The sequence below is a fragment of the Venturia canescens genome, chromosome 2 (genome assembly GCF_019457755.1).
Source record: "Venturia canescens isolate UGA chromosome 2, ASM1945775v1, whole genome shotgun sequence".
NCBI classification, from domain to species: Eukaryota; Metazoa; Arthropoda; class Insecta; order Hymenoptera; family Ichneumonidae; genus Venturia; species Venturia canescens.
The window spans coordinates 6,044,709-6,072,604 of NC_057422.1; the positions used below are offsets into that span (position 1 = coordinate 6,044,709).

General features: G+C 40.3%; 3 protein-coding genes and 1 long non-coding RNA gene across 9 annotated transcripts; 2 read left to right on the forward strand and 2 right to left on the reverse strand.

Moving 5' to 3' along the window:
* Positions 1 to 7,616: 7,616 nt before the first annotated feature.
* On the reverse strand, positions 7,617 to 9,738 carry LOC122405745 (uncharacterized). Of its 3 annotated transcripts, XR_006259815.1 has the most exons (4): positions 9,600 to 9,738; positions 8,830 to 8,970; positions 8,373 to 8,484; positions 7,617 to 7,937 (listed from the first exon to the last, which is right to left on the reverse strand). It is a non-coding gene; the product is annotated as an uncharacterized lncRNA (long non-coding RNA). The 3 variants fall into 3 exon arrangements; XR_006259814.1 differs by lacking the exon at positions 9,600 to 9,738 and having other exon boundaries at positions 8,770 to 8,865; XR_006259813.1 differs by lacking the exon at positions 9,600 to 9,738 and having other exon boundaries at positions 8,697 to 8,865.
* Positions 7,931 to 11,199, forward strand: LOC122405741 (kynurenine/alpha-aminoadipate aminotransferase, mitochondrial-like). Of its 2 annotated transcripts, none has more exons than XM_043410678.1 (8): positions 7,931 to 8,154; positions 8,394 to 8,559; positions 8,774 to 8,960; positions 9,322 to 9,438; positions 9,521 to 9,844; positions 10,095 to 10,221; positions 10,499 to 10,707; positions 10,794 to 11,199. In XM_043410678.1, exons 1-8 carry the CDS (start codon positions 8,088 to 8,090, stop codon positions 10,845 to 10,847), a joined length of 1,251 nt encoding a protein of 416 aa, XP_043266613.1. In that variant the 5' UTR covers positions 7,931 to 8,087; the 3' UTR covers positions 10,848 to 11,199. The 2 variants fall into 2 exon arrangements, with proteins under 2 accessions (XP_043266613.1, XP_043266614.1); XM_043410679.1 differs by having other exon boundaries at positions 8,100 to 8,154; positions 8,357 to 8,559.
* Positions 11,200 to 11,285: 86 nt separating this feature from the next.
* Prx5 (Peroxiredoxin 5) lies at positions 11,286 to 13,646 on the reverse strand. Of its 2 annotated transcripts, XM_043410683.1 has the most exons (5): positions 13,631 to 13,646; positions 13,130 to 13,295; positions 12,890 to 13,024; positions 12,008 to 12,139; positions 11,286 to 11,797 (listed from the first exon to the last, which is right to left on the reverse strand). In XM_043410683.1, exons 2-5 carry the CDS (start codon positions 13,250 to 13,252, stop codon positions 11,606 to 11,608), a joined length of 582 nt encoding a protein of 193 aa, XP_043266618.1. In that variant the 5' UTR covers positions 13,253 to 13,295; positions 13,631 to 13,646; the 3' UTR covers positions 11,286 to 11,605. The 2 variants fall into 2 exon arrangements, with proteins under 2 accessions (XP_043266618.1, XP_043266619.1); XM_043410684.1 differs by lacking the exon at positions 13,631 to 13,646 and having other exon boundaries at positions 13,130 to 13,581.
* Positions 13,647 to 24,305: 10,659 nt separating this feature from the next.
* Positions 24,306 to 27,147, forward strand: LOC122406515 (uncharacterized). 2 transcript variants are annotated; one of them, XM_043412014.1, is made up of 4 exons: positions 24,306 to 24,471; positions 25,423 to 26,096; positions 26,238 to 26,540; positions 26,636 to 27,147. In XM_043412014.1, exons 2-4 carry the CDS (start codon positions 25,530 to 25,532, stop codon positions 27,026 to 27,028), a joined length of 1,263 nt encoding a protein of 420 aa, XP_043267949.1. In that variant the 5' UTR covers positions 24,306 to 24,471; positions 25,423 to 25,529; the 3' UTR covers positions 27,029 to 27,147. The 2 variants fall into 2 exon arrangements, with proteins under 2 accessions (XP_043267949.1, XP_043267948.1); XM_043412013.1 differs by lacking the exon at positions 24,306 to 24,471 and adding an exon at positions 24,597 to 24,852.
* Positions 27,148 to 27,896: the final 749 nt, after the last annotated feature.

A 27,896-nucleotide genomic window follows, 5' to 3' on the forward strand; every position in this document is an offset into this window, starting at 1 on the left:
AAAATCCAGGCATCACTTGGCAAGGCCCAACTTATCCAATGTCTTCCATCTTTTCGACCAGTTCCATATTTGGCATATAAAGGTGGCTGTGAAGGCTGAAAAAAACTTCGATTCTTTTCGATCCATTCTAATCAGTATACTGCATGCATGCTCATGTACATGTATATATGTAGACAATATTAGGTCAGGTGGTGACGAGGAAGTAAGTGGGAAAAGTTAAATTGTGCATCACCCTTGCTGGCAAGGGTGTCCCCCAGAAATAATACATGAATGTAGAGTCGAAAAAATTGAAGAAGAAATAACGATGGACGAAAATATCCGCAGGACGTCCCATCAACGCATAATCGTCCCCGTGAATACGAGCTCAGAATGCATTTCGAGTCAGAGTTTCTAACATTGTTTTTCCTTAGACTTTTGCCTGATGATTTCGTCTGATAACTTTTATCGAGGAAATCTCATCAAGACTAAGGCTGGGATAGTAAAAGAAGCTTTTTCACTCGAAATTCTGTTCTGAACGTGGACTCATTGAAAATGAGTATTACTCATGGGGCAGCCTATTGTGTACGAGACAATTCACGCCATTTCACGTGACCTATGACCTCGAACGTTTCTTATTTTTCTGATTTTTTTGTCGCATTGAATCATAGGAAAAAAGGGAGCAGCTCGTGCGTTAAATTGTTTTTTTTAACTTTTGTGCGCCTTTTGTTGCCAAGTTGACTGTGTGCTTTCGAAAAAAAAGAGTTTTTTTCAACAGTTCCGAATCAAAAGTTTGGAAAAGTGATTGCCTGAAAAATGAAACGGCGTGGAATGGCCCACACATATATTAAGGTGGTTCTCTAAACTTGGCTTCTCTATTCTTCCAGACGAGAACGAAAAATGTTGGTACTCTTTGGAAAAATAATATTTAGGCACCTGAATTTTCTTTTTTCAGACAAACCTCGTGTAATTTCTAAAAAAAAAATTTTTCTGTTGAAAATCACGATGTCGACATTTCGTATCAGATTGTAACGCTCCCTGCTCGTGGAGAAACTTTGAAAAAAAATTGCCTCGTACTTTTCCGTAAAGCACTCAAATATTTCGTAACTTCTCGAAAAAATGGAAAAGTCAAGATTTCTTGAACATTGAATAACATGGATTAGTACCACGCGTTTTAGTGAGGTGACCTCTCTGTACCAAAACAAATTGTACTATAGCTAGGTGTATATAATAAATATGGTTGAAGAAATCGATCGTCAAAGAGTTCGAGGTTGCTACCTAAGGAAGACAGGAGGAAAAAAAGAGAGCAAAAGGGAGGAAAATCTACATAAAATAACGAAGTAACAAGAGAGAAGTGAAAAGAATATAAAATTGGAAAAATAACGGCGAGAAAAATCGCGGGAATTACGGGCTGGAACATTCCGTTGCTCTCTCGAACGGTCGCCTTTGACTTCTAATTGAAAAGTAAAGGAGCTTGAATTCATAAGTGCTGCCGAATTGCCAAATGAAACAATCAAACTGTGTCTAGTCGGAGTTCTGTAAATTATACATTTATAAATATACGTGTATATATATTGGACTGATGCAAAAAAACAGTTACAATTTTTATCCATTGCACATTCGCGTCCTATTGTTAGGCACTAATCAAATGAATTTTCTGGTGAAATTCGAGCTCAATCTGCCGAGGGGTCGCTATACCGACTTCGCTGCATTTAAAATTTTTCATTCATTTTATTTCGAGTAAAAATAAAGGTTTGAAAGCGAGTGAAAATCGCCCCATCTCGAGTACAGATAACGCTGCGCCTTCAGAGCCTGAAAATTTTCCTTTTCGGATTTGGCAGGAAGATGCTGCCTCGTCACTGTAGATCGTGGCATCAAATTTCATCGTGCATCTGCAAAGGGAAATCTGCGTATAAAAAAGAAGTTTATCGCTCTACAGAATCGCGAGAAGTAAAATCGAGAGCTTCGAATAAGTGGTTTTTTCAATGGCCAATAGTAGCACGTGAATGCGCAAAAAAATTGAAATCTCTTCGAGCATCTGTCCAATAAATATTATTGATACAGTAAAATTGAAATAAAAAAAAATTCATAACGGAGAGCGTTTCGCCTGGTCAAAGCGTTGATTTCGTGAATTATTAGAAAAACCGAGGAACGAATTTTCCTCGGTTCAAGGAAAAGTCATTGGAAATGATATACGAATTTATATGAAGAAATTGTAAAACGCTCGTTGTACAGGTATCGGAAAAACACAGAAATACAAGAGGAAGGAAGGGAGAATGAGAGAAGGAGCGAGAATGCATGTGTGCGACTAATATTTTGAAAAGTAAGACTTGATGGACGTGCTGACATAAAGTCGAACGCCGCAGTCGACGTGTTTATTTTTACGGTTTAACCAAGAGTTGAGGAAAGCTCGCTTCCAATGTTTACGAGAAAATGCGAAGTAAAATTTGTAAATTTTCGTCGTTTCGTTGATTTTTTATCGACTTGGAAATACTGCTATTATTCTTTACTCGTCTTACTCATACGCGCACTTCCTCGTTACTCATTTTACTCGTGCTGGATATAACTTAGTAACCGATTGGATCAAGTATTTTTATATTTTTCATTTCTGATCCTAAACCACGAACGTTTCCAAAGTTTTTAGAAGATTTCCTCGGTTTGACTGGTTCGAAAATTTAATTTTTGATACTCGATCCAATCCTCTCGACTCTCAGTCAAATTTCCATTCTCTCACTCTCTCAGGACAATCAGTCATCAGTAGGTGAAACAATTACTTATTTCCGGTGCCTTCCTAATAGTCTCACTTTTTCCACACGTGAGTGTCGTATTGAAATTTGCATCCTTGATTTTCGATTTATCCATGATAATCTTACGAAATAATGATTTTTCGATTTTTTTTTTAATCCCCGTTCATTGAATGCTGTCAAAGTGTAACTGATGTTTGTACCACGAGGATGCAAATTTCAATGCCATCAAAATACACGTAATTGTCCTCTCGCGTCACTGTTATGCTCGCGCGAGAGTAAGGGCTTCGATATTTGTACGTGAATTACAAATTTTGTATTTTTTTTTTATCAAACTTTACCAAAAAAAATGAGACCCGATTAACTGATACGCGGGCTCTGGATCCTCAGAGTTGACATCCCAGTTGGAGCTTGTCAGAGAAATTTTTTCATTTTTATGGATCGATACGCATACAGAATCAAATGCTAGCAAAAATAACGAAAATTTCGAAAATTCATCCTTCAATTGATTTTCCCGCTTCTGATTTTTTAATAATTTGCATAACCGACCTAACCTCGTGTTTTCTGTTTATAAAATTCACAAAAATGAACTTCTAAAACAAGAATTTGAAAAACATCATTTTTTTCACTCGATTATTCATTCAATGTGAAAGCTCCTAAAATTCATGGGCGGCCTTTCGTTTTCTGAAATTCAAAATGAATTTTATCAATTCAGGATCCAGAGAAACCGCCTACAGTGAAAAAAGAAACGGTTTTTTTTCAAGCAACAAAATCGCTCGTTGGATCATGAAATGCGTAGTTGATCGTCAAATTCCTTTTCTCCGTGTCCGGAAGCAAGTTTATTATCAATTACGATGAACAATCGGTGATCTCGTGATTGAATTTCATGCGCCTGACACTTGATTCCGGAAGCAGTAAAACGAGTGTCCAGTCAAAAAGGAGCAGAATTTATTTCGTAGTGGACCAAGAAAAATTCTTGCAAACGAGCATGCTCACATGGCACGACTCCAAATCGTTAATTTTCTATCGTCGGTCATAACTTACCTCGCCGAAAAGGGTCAACCGCCAATGAAATCCTGGGAATTGTAAAACGAAGGAAGGGGGAGATTTGTGCATACGCGATTGTGCGAGTGTTCGTCGATTGTGGAAAAATTCGTTGGACGAAGAAGCAACATGAGAAAATTTCGTCACGGGCCTTCGTGTCGCGTTATGAACTCTCGCGTGAGCTCTAATCTATAGACCTTCGTACTTTTATAATTTTTCTACTCTTCGATGCTAGGACTTTAAAAGTAATAAGAATCTTTCGATTAGGGACGTCACAGCATTGTTAGTACTACGTCAACACTTTGAATCTATACGTTATATGTAAACGGTTTTTTCATGTAGACCGAGCAGCGTGTTGACGTCGGGAGTATTGGAAAAATATTTTTCAAACGGCCAAGGCAGGACGCGCACTTGTACGGGGGATTGGGTTTTATGCGTTACTCAAAGATCCCATTTTCAGCCCTTTTTTCCGGTCTCTCAAAGCTCACCCGAATTCCCATTATTTGCTGGCTCGTTTCTTCAGTTTTTGTTGCACCGGAGCGAAAAGACTCGGAAGAGTGACATTATGATTTTTCGGTTAAAGTGACGTTCGAGTCCAACAGTGAGTAATGCACGGAGAAAATATAAAGTGGAAGAGTACCGTTGAGGCACCAGAAGCGTATGAAAATCGTGAGCCTTTGGACCAGCTGCAATGCAACAAGTTAATTCTCATGGAAAGGAAATAAAAACAGTACACAAAATATTTCATTGCACGCTCGTGAAAATCCGTACGGAGGGAAACTCCCGAACCCACAAATTTCTACGCGGTTAGCTGTAACGGTGCCTTTTCTTTTTATCCTCCTCCGTGTTATGCTTGCAGTTGGCATGAATATTAATGCGCAGGATTTTCCACCGTCTACCTCAGTAGGGCTTGCTCGTACCAAGCAATGCTTACGAATCGATCAATTGTCGTAAAAAATGATAAAAATTCACTTTTTATCGTAATAGATTGATTTTCAACGAAATTGAATTTTTGAAATTTGATCGAAAAGCTTCATTTGAGTAAAATCGAATTACGACCATGATTAAGGGTGTCATTTCGTCCCTACGTTTCTAGGGTTTCCACCAGTATGTTTCTAACTGATTTGAACAGCCTGACAATTAAATCGTTTTGTGTCAATTTTTTTTTAATATTAATGTGCCGGACCCAGATAATCAATCTCAGGATACTGTCAAATCCATTCTAAAACATTTTTCAGATTCGTGTAACAAAAAGCCTGCCTCTTCTTGGGGGGTGAAAAATGCTTGCACACGAGTGGTAATCCCGCGACAATCTTTGGAGTTAAACGCGCCGCGTACGTCTGAATCAACGGTCTTAAAAAAACACTTTAATCGTTGAGTTACATAATTAAATCAGCGAGCGTACCGTTGGGGCGCAATATTTGGGGAATGAGCAGAGGCGACACGAGCAATTTTGGAGTACGCTCTTGATAATTGCGTGCGAATGTTTCAGTGTGCAAAAGAATCGAATGAGAGAGTGCGGAAAATGGTCTAGAAAAAGGGCCCAGCGGAATGAGCACGCTGAAACTGCTTCCGATAAGTTTTTTCATGACACTCGAACCACTCTAAATGGATTGTGCAAAAAAAAATCGAAAATTCCAGCAGTGTAGCCCCCTTTTTTCAAGTGATGAGAAAAACATGAACTTACTTCTCATTTTTCTCGGTAAATCTGTAAAAAGTGAAAATTACAATTTTTCGTTACTTGAAAAAAGTTTGTTTGAAAAACTCGAACTTTTGGAAAATTTATTCTCCACTGTGAAGATGTAACGAGCTGAACGTCATTACAAAACTTATCGAATCAATATCGGGATGCTCATTCAGCTGGGCCTCTTGCTGGATACGAGTTTGCACAAAATGCCACCGAATGCGTTGTGAAGAATGGAACTCAATCGAACGAAACAAAGGCAGAGAATAAACAATGCGAAAATAATGCAAATCCGTTAAAATGGTGTATAATAAGTAGACTCGTTGAGATCCCGTTTTGTAAATAATATCGAGTGGGAATCAACGAATAAGAGATTATGAGAGGGAGAGCAAATAAATACTATTAAATAATAGAGAGATAGCAGAGGGTGGAAAAATAAATAAAAGAAAACGCTGCGACTCGAGTGGAGCTCGGGGACACATATACTGATAACGCAAAAAAAAAAAAGAAAAAAGAAAGAAAGAAACGAGGAGACGATGATTATAGTAAGTGACAGCGGCCTCAAGAGTCGAGGGTGGGAGTTTAGTTTCATATGGAGGAAGGAACGACCACTGACTTTCAAATAGAAATCTAACCGTACGTGTTTACGGAAGTTACGGTAATGCTCGTAAAACTTGTACATGAAAAATTTGATTCTATCGAATGTTTCCATTTTTACAAAATAGTTGAAACGCAAAACTATGGAGTTATAGGAAAGAAACGTATATTTTTTTCATTCCTCGTTTATTCATTTTCTCGTATCTCTCGCTCTTTTTTTGTGAGGTAGGATTTTGTTATTCTCGTACTTCATAATATATTCGACTCCAATAAAAAACGGTCATTCGTCCTCTCGATTGTTGAGTGTTCCGACAGACGAGGGTCCCGTTCGCGTTCTCACTCTCTCCAAACGTGTACAATTATTTGAACTATCGAAACTCATTATTTGCCTCTCTGACGAGGTTTCAACAATCACTGTGGAAAGTTGAAAATCAACAGCGAGAAACTACAGCAAATAAATCACTCTCGAACGGGACGTTTGTCGCGCAATAACTACGTTAAGTTATCCAATGTTATCTAAAATGTTGAAAGAGATTGACTAATGTTGAAAGAAACCAGAACAACAACAACAATAAAGCAACAACAGTTCCCACTCATACATGCATATAATAACACACAAAAAAGAGCGGAAGACGAACAATATTGACTGCGGTCATTGCGTGCGACGTTTGGATATTAAATCATAGCGACAAAGAGAGAGAAAGAGAAATGAGTTTAAAATACAAGCCAAATACATTCTCACAGACACAAGGTGTTAATAAATTGGAATAAATGTTACAAATATATTTAAATCATCGTGTCTCGTGCTTTGCCAACAACCTTGTCCGAAACTCTGTCATATTATTGATGCTCATTTCTTCAGAGAGCTACAAAAATGAATTCCATTTTTTTCTCGTCTTCAAAAACGTTTTACGTCGCAAGTCACGGTAGTGGCTGGATGCCAAGTATTGAAAGCCAGCACGACTCCTGTCACGTTCTCGTGCACGCAAACACGAGGGTGATCGAGCCTCTAATCTCAATTCAATTGATTACGATCGAATAACTTTTATCGGGTATTCGAAGAAGCTTAACGTTTCAAGATTCAATAAAAAACCGCTGTAAAAACGTTTGCCAAGATTGCGGTTATGGTTTTTTAATACAAAGTGAAGATGGATTTGAGTCTGGGATTTTCGGAGTTTCGAGATAAAATATAATTCAAGCTTCAAAATATTCATTCACAAAATCCTCTTTCACGACTGATAAATTGCTTCGTTATTGGGATCTAACAAACGATGATATTTTGACACTTTCGGTGTTTAATTTTGAACCGAACTGTTGGTGCGCACCGACAAGCAATGCACTCACGATCACTTATAGATCCGATTCATGAATGGGTCACTGCACCCTTGTGACGTAAGTTTACAGATTGGCCACGCCTCCCGGTCAGATCCCGATTACTTCGTATCAATATTCGAATGGAATGCCACCACCGACGACAGCACGGAGTGAGAAATTCGTTAAATTCTTTGCAAATGTCTAGAAATTTGTTTTTTTTTTCTTCAATTGCACCCAAAGACTTGACGAACAGGGAAAAAGTCTCAATGAATATATTTTGACGTTTCGGGTTCGCGTGACTTTTCGAATGAGATGCTGCTCGACGCTCGTGGAAATGTGACGAGATAACGTTATCTCCGAGACGCCAAGACTCGATACGAGGCGTGTGTTGTGATATTAATCTCCTCGTACAACACGATCTCAAAACTCTTTGAGATACTCGACGCTGCGGCTGCCATTGAATCCATCAATTTTAATATTGTGTTGGCCGGTGCTCACGAAGAAAGGTCTCCATCGCGTTTGACCCTCTCGTATTCGCGACGCTTTCACCAAACGGTTCCGACGAACGTAGTCTGAAACTGTAAAGAAAAGTTTGTAGCACATGATCGGTCGAGGCTGGGAGAACGTCGAGAGCATCGTGAAACAGACAAAATTGGAGGATAATTGAGATTCGAAATTCAATCGAATGAATTGAAACCTTTGCGGAGACGTTATAAGATCGTTGGAACATGGATTACACGAGATTTTTTGCCAGAAGAGCAGCCAGACGACGAGGGAATTTAATCCGAAAATTTAGTGAGTTTTTCCGATATTTTTTCATTTGAATCTAAAATCGAATGTTTTCAATGAGAATTTCGAATGCGGTTTTCGAGGAGAGAACTTCGCATCGAATAACATTTTAACCCGATGCCCTGATTCCGAAATTATCTTTCATTACTTAATTAAAAAATTTTCGTGTAGACTCTAATTTCATGTCTCATGTGCCTATTTTCATTAGCATGAAAAATAAGTACTTCGGTGTTGTTTCTCTTCAGCGGAAATGCGGTCGATTAATCCAGAAGCCATTTCCCTCGCTGCCGGAATGCCCAATCCTGCGTCGTTTCCCATCACAGCAATGTCAGTCAGCTATAAAGATAACATAGTTAAGAACTTTACTGGACTTGAATTAAATAGTTCTCTGCAATATGGACCTTCGCAAGGGTACGATTCATGAATTTTCCAGACTTTTAACGATGCGAATGGCAACTCGTTCTAATTCGTTCTTCCACGATAACAAACTTTGATGAAAATGTGCAATTAGATAAATCCCAAAAAATACAAAACTTGAATGCACTGACCAGCATCAATTTTTTTTTGCTTCATATGCGAATGGTAATAACTTATCGCTTGAAATAAAACAATTTCAATTACGCAGACATCCACCGCTCCTCACGAAGTATCGAGGGTTCCAACAAAAATGGCATAATCCACCTGTCAAAGAGCTCGACGTCATCTTCATGCCTGGCTCGCAAGAAGGTTTCTGCAAACTTCTCGATCTCTTCTTGAACGAGGGCGAACCCATCATGGTTCAAACACCGGCTTACACGGCGACTCTTGGTGCGGTGAGTTCATCTATAATTTGGTAACAAAATCAATTATTTTTTGGGCACGAACAATCAAATATTGAGGAACAAAACCCCGAAAACTTTGGGAATCAGTTTTGACGTTATTTCGCAAACTGAAGCGTAAACGAATTTAATAAAGTGCATTCGAAAAGGGAACGTTTTTATTTACACAGTCAAATGACTTGATTTTTTATACTGTCAGCAAAATGACGTCAACTTTTCGTATTTTTTTGCCATAGTCGATTTTTCCGGCTGGAGTGAGGATGGAAGTTGGAGGGTAAATTGACTCGGAGGAAGAAATTTGGTACCGTCGAGTTGGAAAATGAGGAAGGCAACTGTGAATGGATTATTTTTTCAGATCCGTCCATTGGCACCTGACTTTCTAGGTATTCGCCAAGACAAGGATGGTATAATTCCGGAAGAAATAGCGAAAGTCTGCGAAGACCGAATTCGATCCAACAAAGCGTTACCAAAGGTGAGGAAGGTTGAAAATTGAAAGAAGAGGAAACTAAAGGTTGAATAAAAGTGGTTAAAATTGGTGAATAATTCATGCGTAGCTGCTCTACGTGAATCCAACTGGCGCAAATCCGACAGGCACGGTATTGACGTACGAACGAAAACTGCGAGTTTACGAACTTGCGAAACAATACGATTTCATCATAATCGAAGACGACCCTTATTATTTTTTGCACCTCGAGGACAAGCAGCCAGCTTCGTTTCTATCGATCGATACCCAAGGTCGAGTCGTGCGCCTCGATTCTTTCAGCAAAATCATGAGCGCTGGTATTCGGGTTGGTGCTGTTACAGCTCATGAGGAAATCATAAAAAAACTCATTATTCATGTCGAAAATTCAGTTTTACAATCTTCCAGTCTTTCTCAGGTTAGTTCAAATAAATCAAACTTCTTTAGAGAAGGAAATTTGGAAAAAATTATCTCTCCCACACTTCTGGGGGTTTGGCCGACATCTTGCACGAACCTTCTATGTCTTTTATTCATATTTTTTAAACTTCATTTATTTATGAATTTTCGTTCGAAAATATGAAAGAAATGTGTCTATTCAATTTTTTTGAGAGTATTTTCTTTCATTCAATTCATTGCATTTTCGACAAAACGTCATTTTTTTAATGCAGATGCTTTTATTACAATTCTTCGATACCTGGAGCCCCGACAGATTCGAAAAACACTTTAAAGAGATCCAAACCCTTTATAGGGAACGACGGGATCTCATGGTGACTGCTCTAGAAAAACACTTGACAGGTGAGTTAACTACTCAAGACGTTATTTTTCATTCACATCCTCAATAGTGCATAAACTGCAATCATTTTGCGATATTTATTTAATTTAAAAATTTCATTTATCAACGATTTTCACTTTTTCCTGAGAGTTCTTCACTTCATTTTATCTTTACAATTGTAACGAAGTACTCAGTTTTAAATTCATATTCCATCGTATCTGAAAACACTCGAAATGATTAATTCCTGCACGATCAATCGTTGAAATCGAACAAAAAGTATAAAGAGAATTTTTTTTTAAGGGATCGCCGAATGGTCTGTACCGAAAGCTGGTATGTTCCTATGGATTAAAGTCCCAAGTATTCAGAGTGCTTTTGAATTAGCCATGGAGCAGTTAGCGCCGAAAGGGATTTTCGTTATCCCCGGAAATGCCTTCAACTGGGATACCGACCAGCCAGACCAGCACTTACGACTTTCGTACAGTTTTGCAACGGTCGAAGAAATTGATGAGGTAACGAACGAATCTGAAGAGCTTTTTTAATGATTTATGACTCGAAGATAATCTTGCATTTCATACATTTTTCAACTTTTTTTCAGGCACTTTCAGTTATTTCAAAAATCATACGGGAAGGAGCTCAGTCGGCAAAGTAGACCAATCACGACTGAAACCTTCCGAAATTAGTTGCTCTGCATTCGGTAAAAATGGACTGTACATTTTCACTAGCATTTCCACTGATTTTATTGATATTGCAGATTAGTTGTTTTTCAAAATTGAGAAAAAAACGCGATGCATTCCTCGACTGTGTATGAAGAGGAGCCGACAAAGTGCACATTAAACTTTGACTTAACACTGCATTTCATTAGCCACCCCGTTGAATATTTTATTAATAAATTTAAATTGTAAAGAAAAAAAATGACCAATTTTTGAGGGATACGCTGTCTGAACGAAGTGAAAGAATCCTGGTAGCTTCGATGTTTGATTAAAGTGAGCGTTTCTAAAAAATCACGAGTTTTTTCTATTTTTCTTTCTCATCAGTTACTTCCGAAAAATGCAATATGCAGGATTCGGCACGAAGGTTCACGTCGAACTTTGGTATTTTATCGTGCAAGCACAAATTCTATTTATTACAAACGTTTATAGTACAGCGTGGAGTACACAAGAGTTTGCAGTTTCTACCCATCGTGATTCATAGTACGCACGTATGTCTTTTTGGTTTTCGCTTGCGAATGAATTTTTTCAATATTTTCTTACTTTTTTTCAGTGTAAATTGAAATTATCGAAAAATACACTGATTCCGTGTCACATTGTCATTATTTCTATGATGATACTGGCTCTATATGTAAAGTGCCCAAACGAATCCAATCATCCCATAAGATACTCATGCAACGAAGCAATATTTTGTTTTTGTTTAAACATTGATATGATCGGCCAGAGAACAACTTAGGCCGGTATTGTCTGGCTCAACGTTGAGTTCTTGAACAACTCCGTCTTCAACAACCATGGAATAACGTTTACTGCGTTTGCCTCCAAGTACAGGCAAATCCACCGACAGTTCCAGAGCATCTGTAAACTCTCCAGTTGGGTCTGCGAGCATTCGCACCTGCAAATTATTCGCTATTAAGTTTTGGAACAAAACTTCAAAATAGCTTTCCTACACTCCCTGTGCCGAACTCGATAAATAACTTTATCGTTCCTCTAATTATCCAAAACTAAAAAAATTTTTCTGAAATACAACGTAACGTCAGAAGTAATTGTTCAAATAAAAAGTGCATTGATTTTGCATTTAAAAAATGAAACATTTTCATCATACTTTTCCATCAGCATTTTGATCTTTGCCCCACGCAGCCATCACAAACGGATCGTTGATACTGACGCAGTAAATTTCTGACACTCCCTTGGATTTGAGCTCATCAGCTTTCTGAACGAAGCCAGGTAAATGAGTCTACAAATGGAAAACTGCTATGAACAACGTTCCTGCCAAACAGGCATTTGAATAATACACAATGTCGATACAAAACTTTTTTTAGCTACAGCCTCGACCTAACTTTTAGTACTCTACCAGAGTGTTAAATTTTTAATGTAGACAGTACGACGACATGTTCAACAACTGTCAACAATCCAAACAAACCCAAACAAATGTGTATTTGTAAACAACTAAACAACTGCACGATGGGGATATTTCTTCAAAATTATCTATAAACATGGGAATTTCATGATCATAAATATTTCTGAATCAAGATATTCACAATGCAGTTGTTTATGAAAGCACATGCTCTCAATAGTTTTACTACCACCATGACTATAGCGAAACATTAAATAATTTTGTTTCAATCTCATATTCACTTCCAAGGTAAACTAGAACAGCAGGTGAATTGATCACAGAGAAAATTTCATCTACCGACACAATTTCTTGCTCGGTACAACTGTACTAATTTTTTATTCATGGAAAATATGCTTGAACAAAAATGATTGAGCAGAAATGACGCTACAAAACTTTTACACATAAATATTTCATGTTTGCGAGATATTTTTGAATTGTTCATGATACAGACTACAATAAAATTGGGTGCAAAGAAACATCATGAGAACTAGCAAAAAATATGATTTAGATCAGCCCCCAAGAGACTGACATTGAAAACATCGATTGCAGAGGGAAAAACAAATAAAGAATGTTTCATGAGAACATAATAACCTTGGAGCATCCTGGTGTGAACGCACCGGGAACTGCGAAGATAATAATTTTTTTTCCAGCAGCTTCGCTAGCGAGATTGACTTTGGTTGCTGGTGTGTTCTCGTAGAGATCGATTGCCGGAAGGTTGTCTCCGAGCTGCAGGCATTAGGTAAAAAACAAAATCTCAATATCGTTGATAATGATTCGTGAATGAAGATTAACGAGCGGAGAATGGAGGAGAGCGAAAAAAAATGAACTTACTGCGATAACCATGTTTCTGGATGATAATTGAATTCGACGAACAGGACAAGTGAACGCGTTCGATCGTCGTCCAGCAACTGCGGCGGCCGCGGAATAAATGGCGCGAGCGACCGGTTGGTTCATTTTTAGCGTGTTTCGATCGAAACAACTCGGTGAACCAAATAACCTGTTGTTATTATCTCTGAATGTGTGTGTTTTCCTTTCCCTTTATACTTTATCGTGATTGAAATGTAATCATAAGTTCAAGAGCGAAAGATAATTGTATCTAACCGGCGTGATTTCGCCTGCTACTGTGCTGGCATGCATTGCGCAACTTCTTTCTATCTCTCTCTCTCTCTCTCTCTCTAGATCCGTTATATAAAAATAATACATTTATCACTCCTTCGTATCTCACTCATATTCGTTAGTTCACTAAATTCACTATACGGACACGAGACCTATAGCTTGCATACACGTGTACGTTTCGTCCCACGTAGTAACAATTCATCAAATATTTCTTACCATTTATTATTTATTATGAACCATGACCATTTGTACAACGCATGCGATATGTTATGTACTTGCTTTACACATGGATTTGGACACGTGTGTGCTGTGAGCGTGCGTATTGGGTTATTGTTATTCCGAATCGTAACGGCAGAGTACGATATGATGAGAGGATCTAACAGATTTTCCATTTTTTCAACTAAGCAAATTTCGGACTAACCGACGCCTGATTTACGTTGTCTCGTTTACGGTATCATCCGCTATGAGCGCCAGCATCTTAGAACTAAAATTACCGACTGAGCAGCTGCCCGAGCAAAATAATCGCAACGCTTCGAGATTTCAAGCTTTGTACCGATTGAGTCACGCTTGCATCGCAACTCGGTGGATCAAAATAAACAAAACTGTTTACATCCATCGTATATATGCTCTACGAAGATTCAGCGTCCGGCTGCTGCACATTTTTAGGGAAAACTTGTGCATCTGTAAATGATAAGATTAAAGAGATGAAGAAAAAAGAATGCGCGGAGTTTCTAGTGATTCAATATAGTAATGTAACAGGGTATACATTTTGATATAGATATATCGGCCGAATGTGAACTAGAGGTGTTCCTTTGCCTCGGGCAAAAAGGTCGGGGGCGATATTACAAAAGAGATTTTCTTATCGTTAATCAGTCATACCGCGCGAGAATATTAAAATCATTTACTACAGCCTTTTATTGCTTTCGACGAACACGTATCGCTCCCATTCGGTTGCAGCCTCCAGGCAAGTAAACTTTTGGTTTTTTTCATTCTATTAGGCTAAATCGAACAACATTATTTACACCACAATTATTTTCTCGATTCTTATCACTTCTCATGTGTCACGAAAAAAACAATGTGAAAAGGTAAAAAATACCTTTCTCTTCCATACATAAAATTCATGACATCATCGTCTTGAAAACGACAAAACATTCCGTTTCCTCGCGATTTTGTATAGTTGCAAAAAAGGAAAATAAGAATGGCCGTGGATTTTTATTGCCTTATCGTTTCCGCAGCTGTCACGACGCAACGTCGTTTAATTTCTCGTCCGAAGCATCAGTTTTTCTTGACACCGTTGATGGGCTCGGAATTTTTAGAAATTCAATGAGCAATGATGAAATTTAGTGTGATCGAGATATAACATAGTGAAAAGAAAGAGTCAAGTGCGCGCGAGCTTTTATGGCATCAGGCCTCCATAAAAGGGCGGTCCATGCATATGTAAAGAAAACGAAAAGGGCTTCGTAGCACTGCGTACGCGGGAGACCGAGTGAGCGCGCAAAGGCTTCGTATACGTACCCAATGTCCGTGTATTTTATATAACCTCGTTTGTGTCACCGCGACGCGACTCGTGTCTGTGACACGCGCGCGCTACCACGTATTTTTAATATCTATCTCTACCTATACGAGATCGCCTCGCTCTGTTTGCTATTAATTTTTAACTCGATTACGCAAAGAAACGCTCGCACCTGCGAGGTCTCCTCTGCCGCACCAAATTAATTCTGATGTTGTTCCCTCGTGTCCCACGCCTGGGTGTGTACACGGACAAATTTATGAGGAAAACTACACTCAACCGATGGATTTTCGTGTGATAAACGTTTCGTTCTATATTCGTAGAATAAAAAAACTGTGAGCACAAAAATTGATCGGACGAAACTTTTTCAATCGATACGCGAACAGTCAATGAGCATTTTTTTTATTGCGACGATTTAAAAATACGAAAAAAACGGAATCGTAAATGTATGAACACGAAATCAAGAATTTTAGGACTTCGTTACGTTTCTTTGCGTTTTTGAATTTTTATCAAATGCGTTGAGAGAATTCCCGAAAATTACGCTCTTCCTCTATTTCGCCTCGCGCCTCTCCCCATTATAGCAGCGAGGGAGACCTGTCAATTACAGGCAGAAATTCGCGAGAGTAGGAAAGTTTTGAATCTGCTGAATCGGCGATCCGGGCACGCTCTCGCTCGATCGACCGATAATAATAAACCGTCAATAAGCTAGAAATGTCTCGCTGACGCGCTGACGGCAAACTTTACCAATCGAAAATTCCAACGACCTCAAAATTCGCACGAACCAAGTTTCGAATCATGTTGCAGTGGACGATAATTTTGTAGTCTCTCGTGCCCTTAAGCTAACCTAATTTACTGAAAAAATGTCTTCGATAAATTATCGTTTTCCATTTATTTTCATTCCCCAACGTATTCGAACGAATCAACAAATTTAGCTGCACGAAAGTCAAAAAAATGGAAAATTTATGAAAATAAATGAGAACGGAAAAAAAAAACAAGACGGGGTAGTGATGAGACGATATTATTTATCGAACAAGCCGGATGCGAGGGGCACTTAAGCGACTACTGTTACCGCTAATCGCCGACTTTTTGCAGACTCTGCGGTGCTCGGTTTTCGTCTTTCTCGATGTACTACGCGAGCAGGCACACATAGAAGAATCTCCGGAGTAAACCAAGTTGAGCCCTACGATAAAAGTCGTGGCGGTTGGCGGTAATTAAGAGATTAAACTTTATTGCCTGACACACACTGCCGCGTCTCGGGGCAGGGTTCGTTTCCTCCTCTTTCTTTCTCACTTACTCTTTCTCCGTCGCTGCTCCTGCTTAGTGCTATCGCGTTACGAGTTTATTACTATAAAATCGAGTCCTGAAGTGTCGTTCTGCATCAAGTAGAGCCGAGACGCGAATAACGGATTTCCTCAGCGAGCACCAACCTCCGAAAGACAACAATGCGAGTTACCGTTTGGAGGTTATGCGTTCGGGGATGACCGTTGGATAACAACGCGATAACTTTTTATATTCAGTTCCCTGTGTTGTTTCGAAGCTACTTATTTTCTTGGTATCTCACTGAGAAGTAGGAAATTATGTCAAAACGTCAACTCATTATGTGAGTTTGATTACAATTTCAAGGCAACGATAAGAAATCCATTCAACACGTCAACGGTCGCACTACTTGTTTTGTAAACACTCACCGCGCGGTGGGAGATTTTCTCACCGCACAGCATATAACTGCTTAGCTCGATGCATAGAAACTTGAAAATAATTCCGCGACGAAGCGGTTTAAAAAAAGCCGTTATTTTTTTCGAAACTATCAACGCAATTGTTATCGTCACTGCGAATGGATTGACAAATAAAACATAATGGGAAAAATCATTATATTTCGTGTAGAGTGAACGTGACATTTTAATCTCGTCCATGTCATAAAGGTGAACGTGAAGTATGTGAAAATTGAGAAAATGCTTGTTGAATTCTGCTTGGATTCATCGAGTTGTCATAGGTTTCAATAATAATAATTTTTAAAAAACACGAGAAAAATTTTCACACCGTCAATTTTTCGTTTTTATTATTACATAAAAACACTTTTGTTGAAAGTTTTCAAAGTATTTGAAACGTTGAATCCGAATGCGAGTGTATTGATAAGTATTCCCGTGGTTCTATACACGATGCGCAATGCTTTCAACGCTGTATAACGAACCTCTCGCTGTAAAAGCTTTTCGACGAAACACGTCACTCGGAGTGAAGCCATTCCGAGGCGTTTCGTTCTCGATTACTCAAAGTGAGGTTAGTTAAGCAATTTTTCGAGCAAAGAAAGCTTTGAAAAATCAAATTTTTTCGACTAACCGTTAGAAAATGGAGACTCCGAAAAAAGGGGATGGTAAACAAACAATGAAGCGGGAGAGCGCAAACCGTCAAACGTTGCTGGATCGTAAAGTTTGGAATTATTTTTTCGGACTTTCGACCCTTAAAAACCGCGATGTAGGAAAGAGCCCCGTATACGTACGATTCTCCGTATACACACGTTGTTCCGGGGAGTATCGAAGCGTTGGGAATCGTTCCGAGTAACAGATTTTTTTGTGTTTGTTATTCTGCACTTTAATTGATTCAATCGGTGAAAAACACGAAGACGGGTGACCCCCACGGGCGCTTTTTCTCTCCCTTTCTGTTTTTCTCTTTCCCTGCTTACGCCGCCATTTCTCTTGTTCCTTCTCTCTTCCTCGTTCGGCCCGAAAGAATGTTTCTGATGGTCCGCAGCACGTTCGCACTGCACGGATTCCCGACCGCTGGGTGTAATGAGCGAAGAGCCTAAACAAGAGGGAGAGGGAGAGAGAGAGAGAGAGCAGGAGAATCAACCCTGGGATAAAATCGTGGATAAGAACCCCCCGGCAGTCCAGTTAGTCGAGTTCCCCTCCCTTCGTCTCATTCAACGTGCTACATGTGTGTATAAATCACCAAAAACACCATTACCGTTTGAAACAAACCGTGCGTGTCCGAAGAACAATATTTCAACTTCACATTAAAATGTTTTTTTTTGTATTTCGTAAATTCTGTGTATCAAAAGATTCAGCGAAAATGTCACGAAAATTCGACCTCGCTAATCAGCCGATTTCTTTATCTTCATTAATTAAATTGGAATATTAAAACTTATATCGAAAAATGGACGATTTTATTCACGATGCGAAACAAATGGCGGCCATTTTTCGGACACTTCAATCTTCACACGTTCGGTGTAGAAAAACGCGTCATTGCGTCGTAAAAAATGTCACTGATATTTGCGAATGATTTTTGAGTTAAAGAATTTTGGTGAATTAATTGTATTTTTTATTCGAAATCAAGATCCTTCCGTTATTATCCATTTCGGCAGAGTAGATTGTCCCATTGCATTCTTTTCGTGCGCGAAACGCGCATGCGCCGTTTGTGTACCATGGACCGCCGTAGCGTGGCGCTCGAATGCGTTTTTCTCCTTGTGTACGGACGCAAAGTTTTGCTGAAACGTCCATGTGTGTATGCGGAAGACCGTATTTTTTGTTTTTTCCGTGCTTTTAGGTGTAGAGAAAAACACTCAACTCGCTTCGACTCTTTGCGAGAGTTGCCAGCGTGCATACATTTCACAAAGCTTCGATCTTTTTGCCCCTTTTTCATCGCTTGAATTTTCCTTCCTTTTCTGTCCACGGCACTACTTTTTTGCGTTCTTTGTCACCGTTGGAAAAAGGGTAACGCTATTTTTTTGGCGGTATTATATATTGGTGTTGGTCATTCGACGCGACAGGAACGAAAGAGTGTAAAACGTGTGTCCTTTTAACGGGAGAGTGAAGACATTTTTTGCTGCTTTTTACCTCCTTTTTTTCGCGACGATGGATCCGTTAAAAAATCTTTGTCCCTGAACAATTTTTCGGCAAAAAAAGCGACCGAATCGGCCATTGGGTGCGCGTTCGGCTGACGACGGTCCACGGTGTAGCGGGCGGCACTGGTACTTCGTGTCCGTTATGGAGCGTGGCAAAAAAAGAACAAAAAATGAGAACGTTTGGTTGTCTACGGGGAAGCCGTTGCTCGTGTGCCATCGAAGGTGCGTCAATTTCTCTGTTGTTTTTTTCTCTCTATTTTTTGTTCGATGAAATTGCGGAACGTAATAAATTCTCAGCCTCGCCGTTATGCGCCGACAATTTTGACTTTTAGCGTTTTAACCCTTTTTTCCACAAGACGCTGTCACCTCCCGCTTTTTTTGCACTTTTTTCGGCTCACTACCCGTTTTTACGGTTTTTTCCCCGTTTCCTATTCCGTTTTTCTCATTCAAACGAAACTCTCGGATTTTTACGCAGTTAGAGGAAGGACGTTACCGCGCGTAGAAAAAAAAACATTTCCTGCAAAACATGCTCACAGTTTTCACTCGGCAGCCACGAAAAAGAGAGCAAAAAACTAACCGTACTTTTTTCTCTTTAAAAAAAATACACGCTGCTTACGTTTTTTGTTCAAGTTTTTATCGTTGCTTCGTACAGAGAAAATGTGTGGACGCGCTGGAACTAATCGACAGGGATATCGCTCATTTTTTCTGTTTATTACGGCCAAACGTGCAGGGTGGTATTAACAAAGCTCCTCGGCAAGGAAAAAAATATGGACGTTTTAACTTTTTTCTGTTTATGTGTCGAAAAGTGTAGTGCAAAAAAAAAATTTTTTAATCTTCAAACTAAATATGTATTTCGAATTTTCCAAGGATTTGAACTGTCAAAAAGAACCATAAGCTAGACTCTTTCTTATCCTTAACAACCGAGGAATGCATGGCTCCGTCACGTGTTTTTTTTTTTGTAATTTTCAGAAAAAAAATGTTCCTCGGCGCAAACTTGAAAATTTGTAAATTCATACAGGGCACACAGTAAATTTCGTCATTTTTCATGTATCCCGTTTTGCCCCCCTCTCCTTTTATATTGTCAGCTCGCATATATATGTCCTCAAATAGCAGTGAAATTGCAATAAAATTCATAAAATTTGGTGCTTTCTTTTCTGGTTTGACTCTTTCACATAATTACACAGCTCTGTTTTCTGACCCACTGACCGCATGCTGTTTGAGGCAGAATGGAAGCGGAGAATTCGCCATTATAAGCCCTCGTCTAGAAGCACGTATATCCATAGTACATAATTGAGTGAGAAATACGACTATGACAGCGGATCGTTGGGACATGCCAAACAATCAATTGGAAAGTGCGGCGGCCTTTCATTTTCTGAGATGAGCTTTCACCAGTTCATTTTTCACTTTTAACATTTTTTTTCTTCACTTTCTTTCTCTGCGAGGAAAATCGTGTGCGGAGATTTAGCGATGCGTAAAGATTTTCGCAGAGTTTTAAAAAAACGTAAGTCATTTCGCAAACTTCGATCTTTTTCGGTCCAGTCCATATGTAGTGAAGTGCTAAAAGCTTCGAAATTCATCGAAACCATTTTTCAATTGTTTCGAGCGCTGAAAATTTGCAAAAGAACGAGGAAAAAGAATTTCTCATTTTCAAGAAACTGTTCTTAGACTTTTATTTCAATTCGTGTATTCATTTAATCGTTCTTCATTCCACTGGTACGGCGTTAATTTTCGGGTGCCATTATTCGACTTTCCATTTCAAATGGTGTTTGTATTATATGGATTTAAAGAGAAAAGAAAAAGGATGGCGAGAGAGCAAGAAGGAAGAGAGCGCGTGAGAAAGAAGAAAGCCCGTAAATTTGGACGCGGCCCGTGTTCGGCTGTAAAGATACGCCGGGAAAGGTTTTGACGAAAATAATGAAATATACCTACATTCGTCCGCCGAAAGAACCACCCTCTTGTTGTATATTTACACGAATATAAGTGTGCCTGTTTGACTGGAGAGTTGATGCGAAAAACACGCAGGCAGACCACGGGGAGCAGACTCGAGCCTGCCTCAGCGAACCTAACCTCAACTCCGCGTTCCCACTGCGCGTGCGCCCTCGGTGCTTTGCTGTTCGCTTTCACCCCCTCCCCCTGGCAAAATCCTTCGGCCGTTGCGACCGCGTGCAGCCCGTCGAAATTTCTCTTTCTTTCCGAAACCTCGAGTCAATTTTACGAACCCGTTTGCTTATTCAAAACATCGAGTTTCGGTCAACGATTCGCTGAATGTGTTTGTTTCGAGCTTTGAGTGTTACGTCGACTCCCTGCAGTGCGATTCGAGTCCGCCAATGCATATTTACGTTCGATTCAAACGAATCGCGTGGAAAGAACAAGCCCGTCCATTTTTTCGTCTCGCATCGCGTACTTCGACACGTTCTTCCACAATATTTCTCCAAACCTCGTGCCAACCGCTAGAATCGGTGATCCCATAAATTCAGAAAATCGATAACCATCGACATCGAAGTACAAAAAATACGTAAATACGAGGAAAACCCAGGCAAAACAAAAAGAAATGGGTTACTCGACAACCCGCCAAAGAGTCTCAATCCCTTCACAAGAGTCGAACGAGAAACCGCGTTGACGCAGTAACGATCGTCGTTTCCTGCCTCGGACGAATTCTGCCACCGACTGAAACGTTCTTTATTCGAAACATTCGAATTTAAGCAGTCTCGGAGACAATTCGAACTGCTCCGGGCCCCTGGCCACGTTCGATTACGAATCGTTTTTGCCTGCGACGTTCGGAAAAATGGAGACCGCGACTTTTCAGACTCGCAGTTACAAAGTAGGCGGAGGAGACTCGAGAATTACAGTTTTCGGTGGAAAGAGCAGCGAGAAAGAGAGAGAAGGAGGGAGTTGCACGGTAAGAGTAGGCAAAAGATCGGTGTATGCGGGGTCGTATAATTTTATAGAGGGCCAACTACGACCCGCGAGAAACGGTGGTCTCCGAGGTGCGTTTTTCAAGCGCAGAGGAAGAAAACAAGCCGAGGGAGAGTTGTCGGGGCGAATATTCGAAAAACACTAAACTTTAGTGCTCGCCTCGAGGTCCAACGTGGAAAATGTACAACGTACTTTATTATCCGCGTGCATGCGGTAAACCAAAAATCGTTTCAGAAGCTACCGCAGTAAGGCTCCGTACCTATTGTAAATATAGGTGTATTTACTCCCCCGCGAAAACTCACTTTTATTTTCAGTTTTCCTGAGGTTATACTTGTTGCTTAAGAAAAATATTCCTCTCGGTGCAGCCGCAATTTCGCCACCGCCACGCAATTGCTTCGAGGAACGTCCTAAATCATTTTTCCCCTCGGCGAGCGCACTCTCAATTCATTTTTTTATGTTTATTGGTTTATGCCTTGTTGACCGATTTCTCGTAGCCGCAGAAAATTTTTGTTTATTTACTTTTTTCTCGACCTCGCTTTTCTTTCCTCTGCATCATTCCGCAAGCAATTTTTCACTCTTCCCTTTTTTATTTACATCTTTGGCCTCGACGCGAAGCGACGTGAAACATTCGAATTCAATCGACAAAAGAGTTCCAATTATTTCACTCGATTATTGCAATTTCATTCTTCACTTTGGCCGACAAATTGGTGGATCCAGAAATTCTTCCGTTTGATAGCAAACGCTTTTGTTGATTCTAGCGAATCATCAAAATTTTCAAACGTCAATTAACACTTGATCGAAACTTCGTGATTTCCTACTTTTGGAAGCTTCCAGTGATTTTTCAACGAACATCGATCATCCAATCGACTAAACCGTGATCGTTCGCATGGATAAACGAACTATTTTATTTCCCGATATTTTGTTGTATCAAGGCCAAGGTAAAACACGTCGATTCAGTGGAAAAAGGCCCAATTTTGAGAATTTTTTTATAAGCTACATCAATTTTATTGATTGTTACATCACATTAAAATATTTGAACAATATTTTCGGAATTTTGAAAACCCGAACATCGATGATTGACTCGACGGCAGCTCATCTTCGGAGGCACTTCAGAAAAAAGTTGTCCATCGGTGAACAGTATAAATCGAAATCTACTCGACCGAATGACCCCCAAGTTTGCAACGTTGGAGTCCAACGAAATGATGACAAAAGAGCCTCCAATAATTCCAGTAATTCTCCAATTTCGTTCCCTGTCGAACTTGAAATATTCGTAGTTTTCGAAGCCTGCACCGATACTTCGGGATGACGCTGAAGTTTCCAACGTTGGAGCCCAACGAAATGATCGAAAAAAACTGTTAAATAATTCCAGTAATTCTCCTATTTTGTTCCCTGCCAAATTTGCGATTCGTAGTTTTTCAAACTGCACCAACGATTCGTGAAATAAAAAATTGGTTAATTAAATACGTTTTTTTCGTTCATTTCGTTGAACTCCAACGTTGGAAACTTCGGCGTCGTTACTTCGGGAAATAAAAAGTTGGTGAATCACAAATGTTTTTTTTCCTTCAGTTCTTTGGATTCCAACGTTGCAAAATTGCAAATTGCAAAATCGACCGATCCTTTCGCAATTTGGCATCGCACTTCCTTACGTAATCGTCCGGACGAGAAGGTTTCTTTTTTTTCAATTTTTTACATTTTTTGTGACACTTGGAAGTGAAAACACTGATTTTCGCCTAAAAAATGTGCCTATTCGTTGATGGGAAATGAATAGTTATGAAAATTTGGAAAAAATGTCGTGGATACCTGGTCGATTGTGTGAGGAAGCAACACGCCAAATTTCAAAAGGATCGGTCGAGTAGATGTCGATTTGCACTGTTCACCAATGGACAACTTTTTCCCAAAGTGTCTGCACTCTCATCGAGTTAATTATTGATATTGGAGTTTCAAAAATTCAGGAAATCTTGTTCATATATTGTATTACGATGTCACAATCAACGAAATGGATTCGTATTGTCTGTAGGGTATAAAAAAAATTCTTAACATTGAGCTGCACTCGGTAGGTTCAACGATTTTTTTCAGCATTTGCAAATTCTTTTTCGTCTCGCGTCTCACAAATTCTTTGCTGTCTTTTCGCGACGCTGAAGTTTCCAACGTTGGAGTCCAACGTAATGATCGAAAAAAACTCTCCAATATAATTAGTAATTCTCCTATTTTGTTCCCCGCCAAATTTGCGATTCGTAGTTTTTCAAGCTGCACCAACGATTCGTGAAATAAAAAATTTGGTGAATTAGAAACGTTTTTTTCGTTCATTTCGTTGGACTCCGACGTTGGAAACTTCAGCGTCGTGTCTTTTCTCGGGCCCAGCGCGAAGTGCCAACGAGACGGAAAATTCAGTTTGTTTCAGTGCCCTCGCGTCAGAGTACGCGCAATTAGCAAATAACGAGTTTCTTTATCGCGAATCGCGATGACGAGAAAAAACCTCGACAGATATTGAAACGTTGATGGAATCCGAGCACAGAAGTTGTCGCTTGAATGCATGACACGCTCTCGCCACTGTACATGATAAATGATCTGGAGACGTGATTCATTTACTGATGTACTCTGTGCATTACGAATGCACTTCTGATAGTGCACGTCGCGAGATGCATTCAGTCAGGCTTGCATTGCAGGCTGAGAAACAACGCACTCAACGTTCGCGTCGTCGAAAACACTCGAAATAATAAACATTTTCTGCACACTAGAAAAACTGCACACAAAAAAATCATTCGATTCGAACGGTGCGTTAATTCAGGGAAAATCGTAAGTATTGATCACTCAATCGTACACTATCGCGTGATAACTGTCGCTGCATGATCAGCGTGCACGAAAACGAACTGGAAATCAACCAAAAATCGACCTTAACGCAGCGGCTGTTGGCTATTTTGCAATGAATCGGCCCACCTTCTGACAGCTCCGAAAAATGAGCCTGGATCCAGTTTTTCTTGTGATCGAATCGACTTTGTACTTTTAGTCGCGATGTGATTGAGAATTGGACAAAAATTTGATAGTCTGCAGAGATTCGAGACGAAAAGTGAGCCTCGATGGTGTCTTCTTTATCTTTTCAGTTCAAAGTTAATTTTTCGGAGGGAGATACGAAGATGTACGCTGCTGAATTTGACTCGGAATTTGATCACGAACCAAGTAAATTTTCAGAGAAAATCGTCGTTTTAACGGTGTCCCATGAGGAAGAAAAAACTTTGGTTGATTCGACGTAACTTTTCGTTGAATCGTCGCTAACGCAATAAAATTGTTGATTTGACATCGTTGATTCAACGATGTTTTCGTCGTAATGAGAAATATTCATTCGAGCCAGCAAATTGAGCAGCGAATCCACTTTCGCTTGCCAGGGTTTGTCGACCCTCTGAACAAACCCAGAAATTCATTTTCTCACTCAGTGCAGAACCACAACGAAACGTCGATCGAATAATAATCGTGAAGCCTCGATCCAGGGACCGTCGACACTGACAAGTCTCGTAGTTGCATCGCTTTGTTTGCTGAAAGTCAATACGAGGAGAAAAAAGTGCCTTTGAAATTGATAATAATTGTGTCTCGGAGTAGAATGACTTTCTGTTCTGTGCTCGTTCGATGGAAGTTTCGTTCAATCATCTCGGAGTTTTCGTCCGACTGAAACGCAGAGCGAATCGTTCATTTCACGATTGAAGGTCGAGCTTTGAGTAATTTGTTTTTTTTTCTCTAATTCTCTTTCCACAGGGAGCGACGAGGAATCGAGAACGGAAGTCAACTTGGATTGTTCGATAAGGATTTTCTCGGCAGAAAACTATCGCGAGGGGACAATAGAATCGAAGAATTTTCGAGCGATGACGAACGACCAGGAGAAAAACGTGACTTTCGACGATAAATCGTTCGAGGAAGTTTTGCGTCGCGGTTTAAACGACGAAACTATTTCCAATGTGAGGATAAAGAGTCAAACTCCAGCTGTTGGAAAAGGCGAAAATTTTATGAGTCAAATGTGGAGATTGACTCTGACATACTCGCGCGAGGGGCAAAATGGCGTAAATCGTAAACCGGATAAATCGATGGGGAATTCGCTCAGGAAAGAAATAAGCTTGATCGTCAAAATCGAGCCTGAAACGAAGGGTTTCTGTTTGGAAATGATCCGTGATCAAAAATGCTTCGTCACAGAGACAAAAGTTTTTAAAGCGATGATGCCCGAGATGGAAAAGCTGCTGAAACGATCGTTGGCTCCGAAGTGTTTCTACGCGCACCAAACGAAGGACAAGCGAAGTTTCATCGTCCTCGAGGACCTCAAACCTCTCGGTTTCGCTACTAAAGACCGCCAGAGTGGTTTGTCCCGATCTCACGTTAGCATGGTGCTCGAAGCTCTCGCCAGTTTTCACGCCGCTTCGGTCCGGCAGCGCGAGCAAGTACGTGGCTTGGCTGGCGATCCGCTGGCCATTCCCGAGTTCATTCGTTGCTCGAATGACCAACGTGCGCCAATTTTCAGCTAAAAATTTCAAAATCCTAGTCACAAAATCGATGAAAAATAACAGTAATTACGTTTGCAGAATCCTGAACTCGTGGAATCCTTCACCGACGGACTGTGGATGGACAAAACCCCGAAAAATATGTTCCGCGCAATGGAGCAGAGTCTTCGAATGGTCACCGAAAAGTGTCGAGACTGGCCGGAGCCCGAGTATCGAATAATAAGCGAAAAGTTACGGGCGATCGAGGCTAAGTTCGCCGCCGAAATTCTCGACGCCAAGAAGTACGAAGGCTCTGAATTCTGCGTGCTCAACCACGGGGATTGTTGGGTCAATAACATCATGTTTCGCGAGGACGAAAACGGCGAGCCTCTCGAAGTTAGGCTGGTGAGACTGAGGCCTGTCACGAGAGCCTTTTTCATTGAAACGTCGAATTACTATAAACTCGTTCGATTTATCAATATTTCATGATAAATTTACAGGTCGATTTCCAGCTGTCAGTCTACTCGTCCCCGGTCATCGATCTCGTCTACTTTCTCAGCACTTGTCTCTCCCTCGAAATCCAGGATGATTTCGAAGTCTTTTTCAACGTGTATCTCGAGAGGCTGAGGCTCAGAATGGAAACTTTAGGATGCAGAACGCAGCCACCAACGATCGAGGAGCTCCGTCGAGCTGCCATCAAGAGACGCATGTACAGAGTGATGGCCGGACTCATGCTCTATCCTCGAATGCTCGCGGATGTATCGGAAATCGAAAGTTTTGATCAGCTCATCACGAGCGGTCAGACCCGAATGAATATCTTCAAGAATCCAGCCGCCACGATTGCTGTCCAAAGGTCACTGCTCTTTATGCACAAGACTGGGTACCTCGACTGATCGGAATTCTGCTCAATTACGAAATTCAGTTGATTTCGTAGGATTCTGCGAAGGTTTCCGTACTCTTTGGCATCACTTTATCGTTGATCGTCCTATCGTAATAAACGGAAAATTCGAAACTCTCGATTTCCTTTCCAAACTTGACTTTTTGACAGTAGAAAAGTTATAATTTGAAGTTTCTTTGAAAAGATGACGTACGACGGTGTTCTGGAGTCCGAATTGTTCGGTAATCTATAAAAAGATGATTCGGAGGTTGAAGGAAAGGAGTGAGAATAATTGCGATTTGGTTTGGCACCCCGAAGCATCCTCGTTTCGTGAGAGAATCCTCCTTTTGGAAGAATCGGGGTCGGGGGGCGAGGCGAGTAACTTTCGAAAAATGCTGGCATAAACAATGGGCGCACAGTAGCGAGAGTCGGAGGTTAAACAGAAGCAGCTCCTCTTTCTCGGTCACTTTCCGGCTGACACGTTTGAGAATGCTGCTGGTTGAATCGAGAACGTCGAATGTATGATTTATCGTGGGGCAGTAAAGCAGTGGGTAAAGCGTTCCTGTGGAGTTGACCTCGGTAACCTACATCGTGAACATGGAAATTGTTGTGGCAAGCCTCGATGGGTGGCGCACAAGTTTTTTCCGTAGTTTTCATCGAGTATTTCTGCAGGAGCCTCTGAAGAGGGAGAGAGACGAAAACGGATGGAGGCTCGTTGTCGCTTCATCCCTCTCGGAGGTGAAAGATTGTGCACGAGGATTGGAGGAAGGAAGAGAAAGAAAGGGAAATTTCTCCTCGTCCAGGCTAGATGGACCAGGAGTCGGTGGGAGAAGGAAGAGAAAATTTATGCCGGGCAGAGAACCGTCGAAAGGAATGATGGAGGG

Bases quoted from the DNA above. Each gene is read 5' to 3' on its own strand.
- LOC122405741 (XM_043410678.1), top strand. From the start codon at position 8,088: ATGGATTACACGAGATTTTTTGCCAGAAGAGCAGCCAGACGACGAGGG. The intron at 8,961-9,321 runs GTGAGTTCATCT...TTATTTTTTCAG, and splicing joins ACACGGCGACTCTTGGTGCG to ATCCGTCCATTGGCACCTGA. The intron at 10,708-10,793 runs GTAACGAACGAA...ACTTTTTTTCAG, and splicing joins CGGTCGAAGAAATTGATGAG to GCACTTTCAGTTATTTCAAA.
- Prx5 (XM_043410683.1), bottom strand. From the start codon at position 13,252: ATGAACCAACCGGTCGCTCGCGCCATTTATTCCGCGGCCGCCGCAGTT. The intron at 13,025-13,129 runs GTAAGTTCATTT...TAATGCCTGCAG, and splicing joins CCAGAAACATGGTTATCGCA to CTCGGAGACAACCTTCCGGC. The intron at 11,798-12,007 runs GTATGATGAAAA...AATAATTTGCAG, and splicing joins ATCAAAATGCTGATGGAAAA to GTGCGAATGCTCGCAGACCC.
- LOC122406515 (XM_043412013.1), top strand. From the start codon at position 24,753: ATGGTGTCTTCTTTATCTTTTCAGTTCAAAGTTAATTTTTCGGAGGGA. The intron at 26,097-26,237 runs GTACGTGGCTTG...TTACGTTTGCAG, and splicing joins CGGTCCGGCAGCGCGAGCAA to AATCCTGAACTCGTGGAATC. The intron at 26,541-26,635 runs GTGAGACTGAGG...ATAAATTTACAG, and splicing joins AGCCTCTCGAAGTTAGGCTG to GTCGATTTCCAGCTGTCAGT.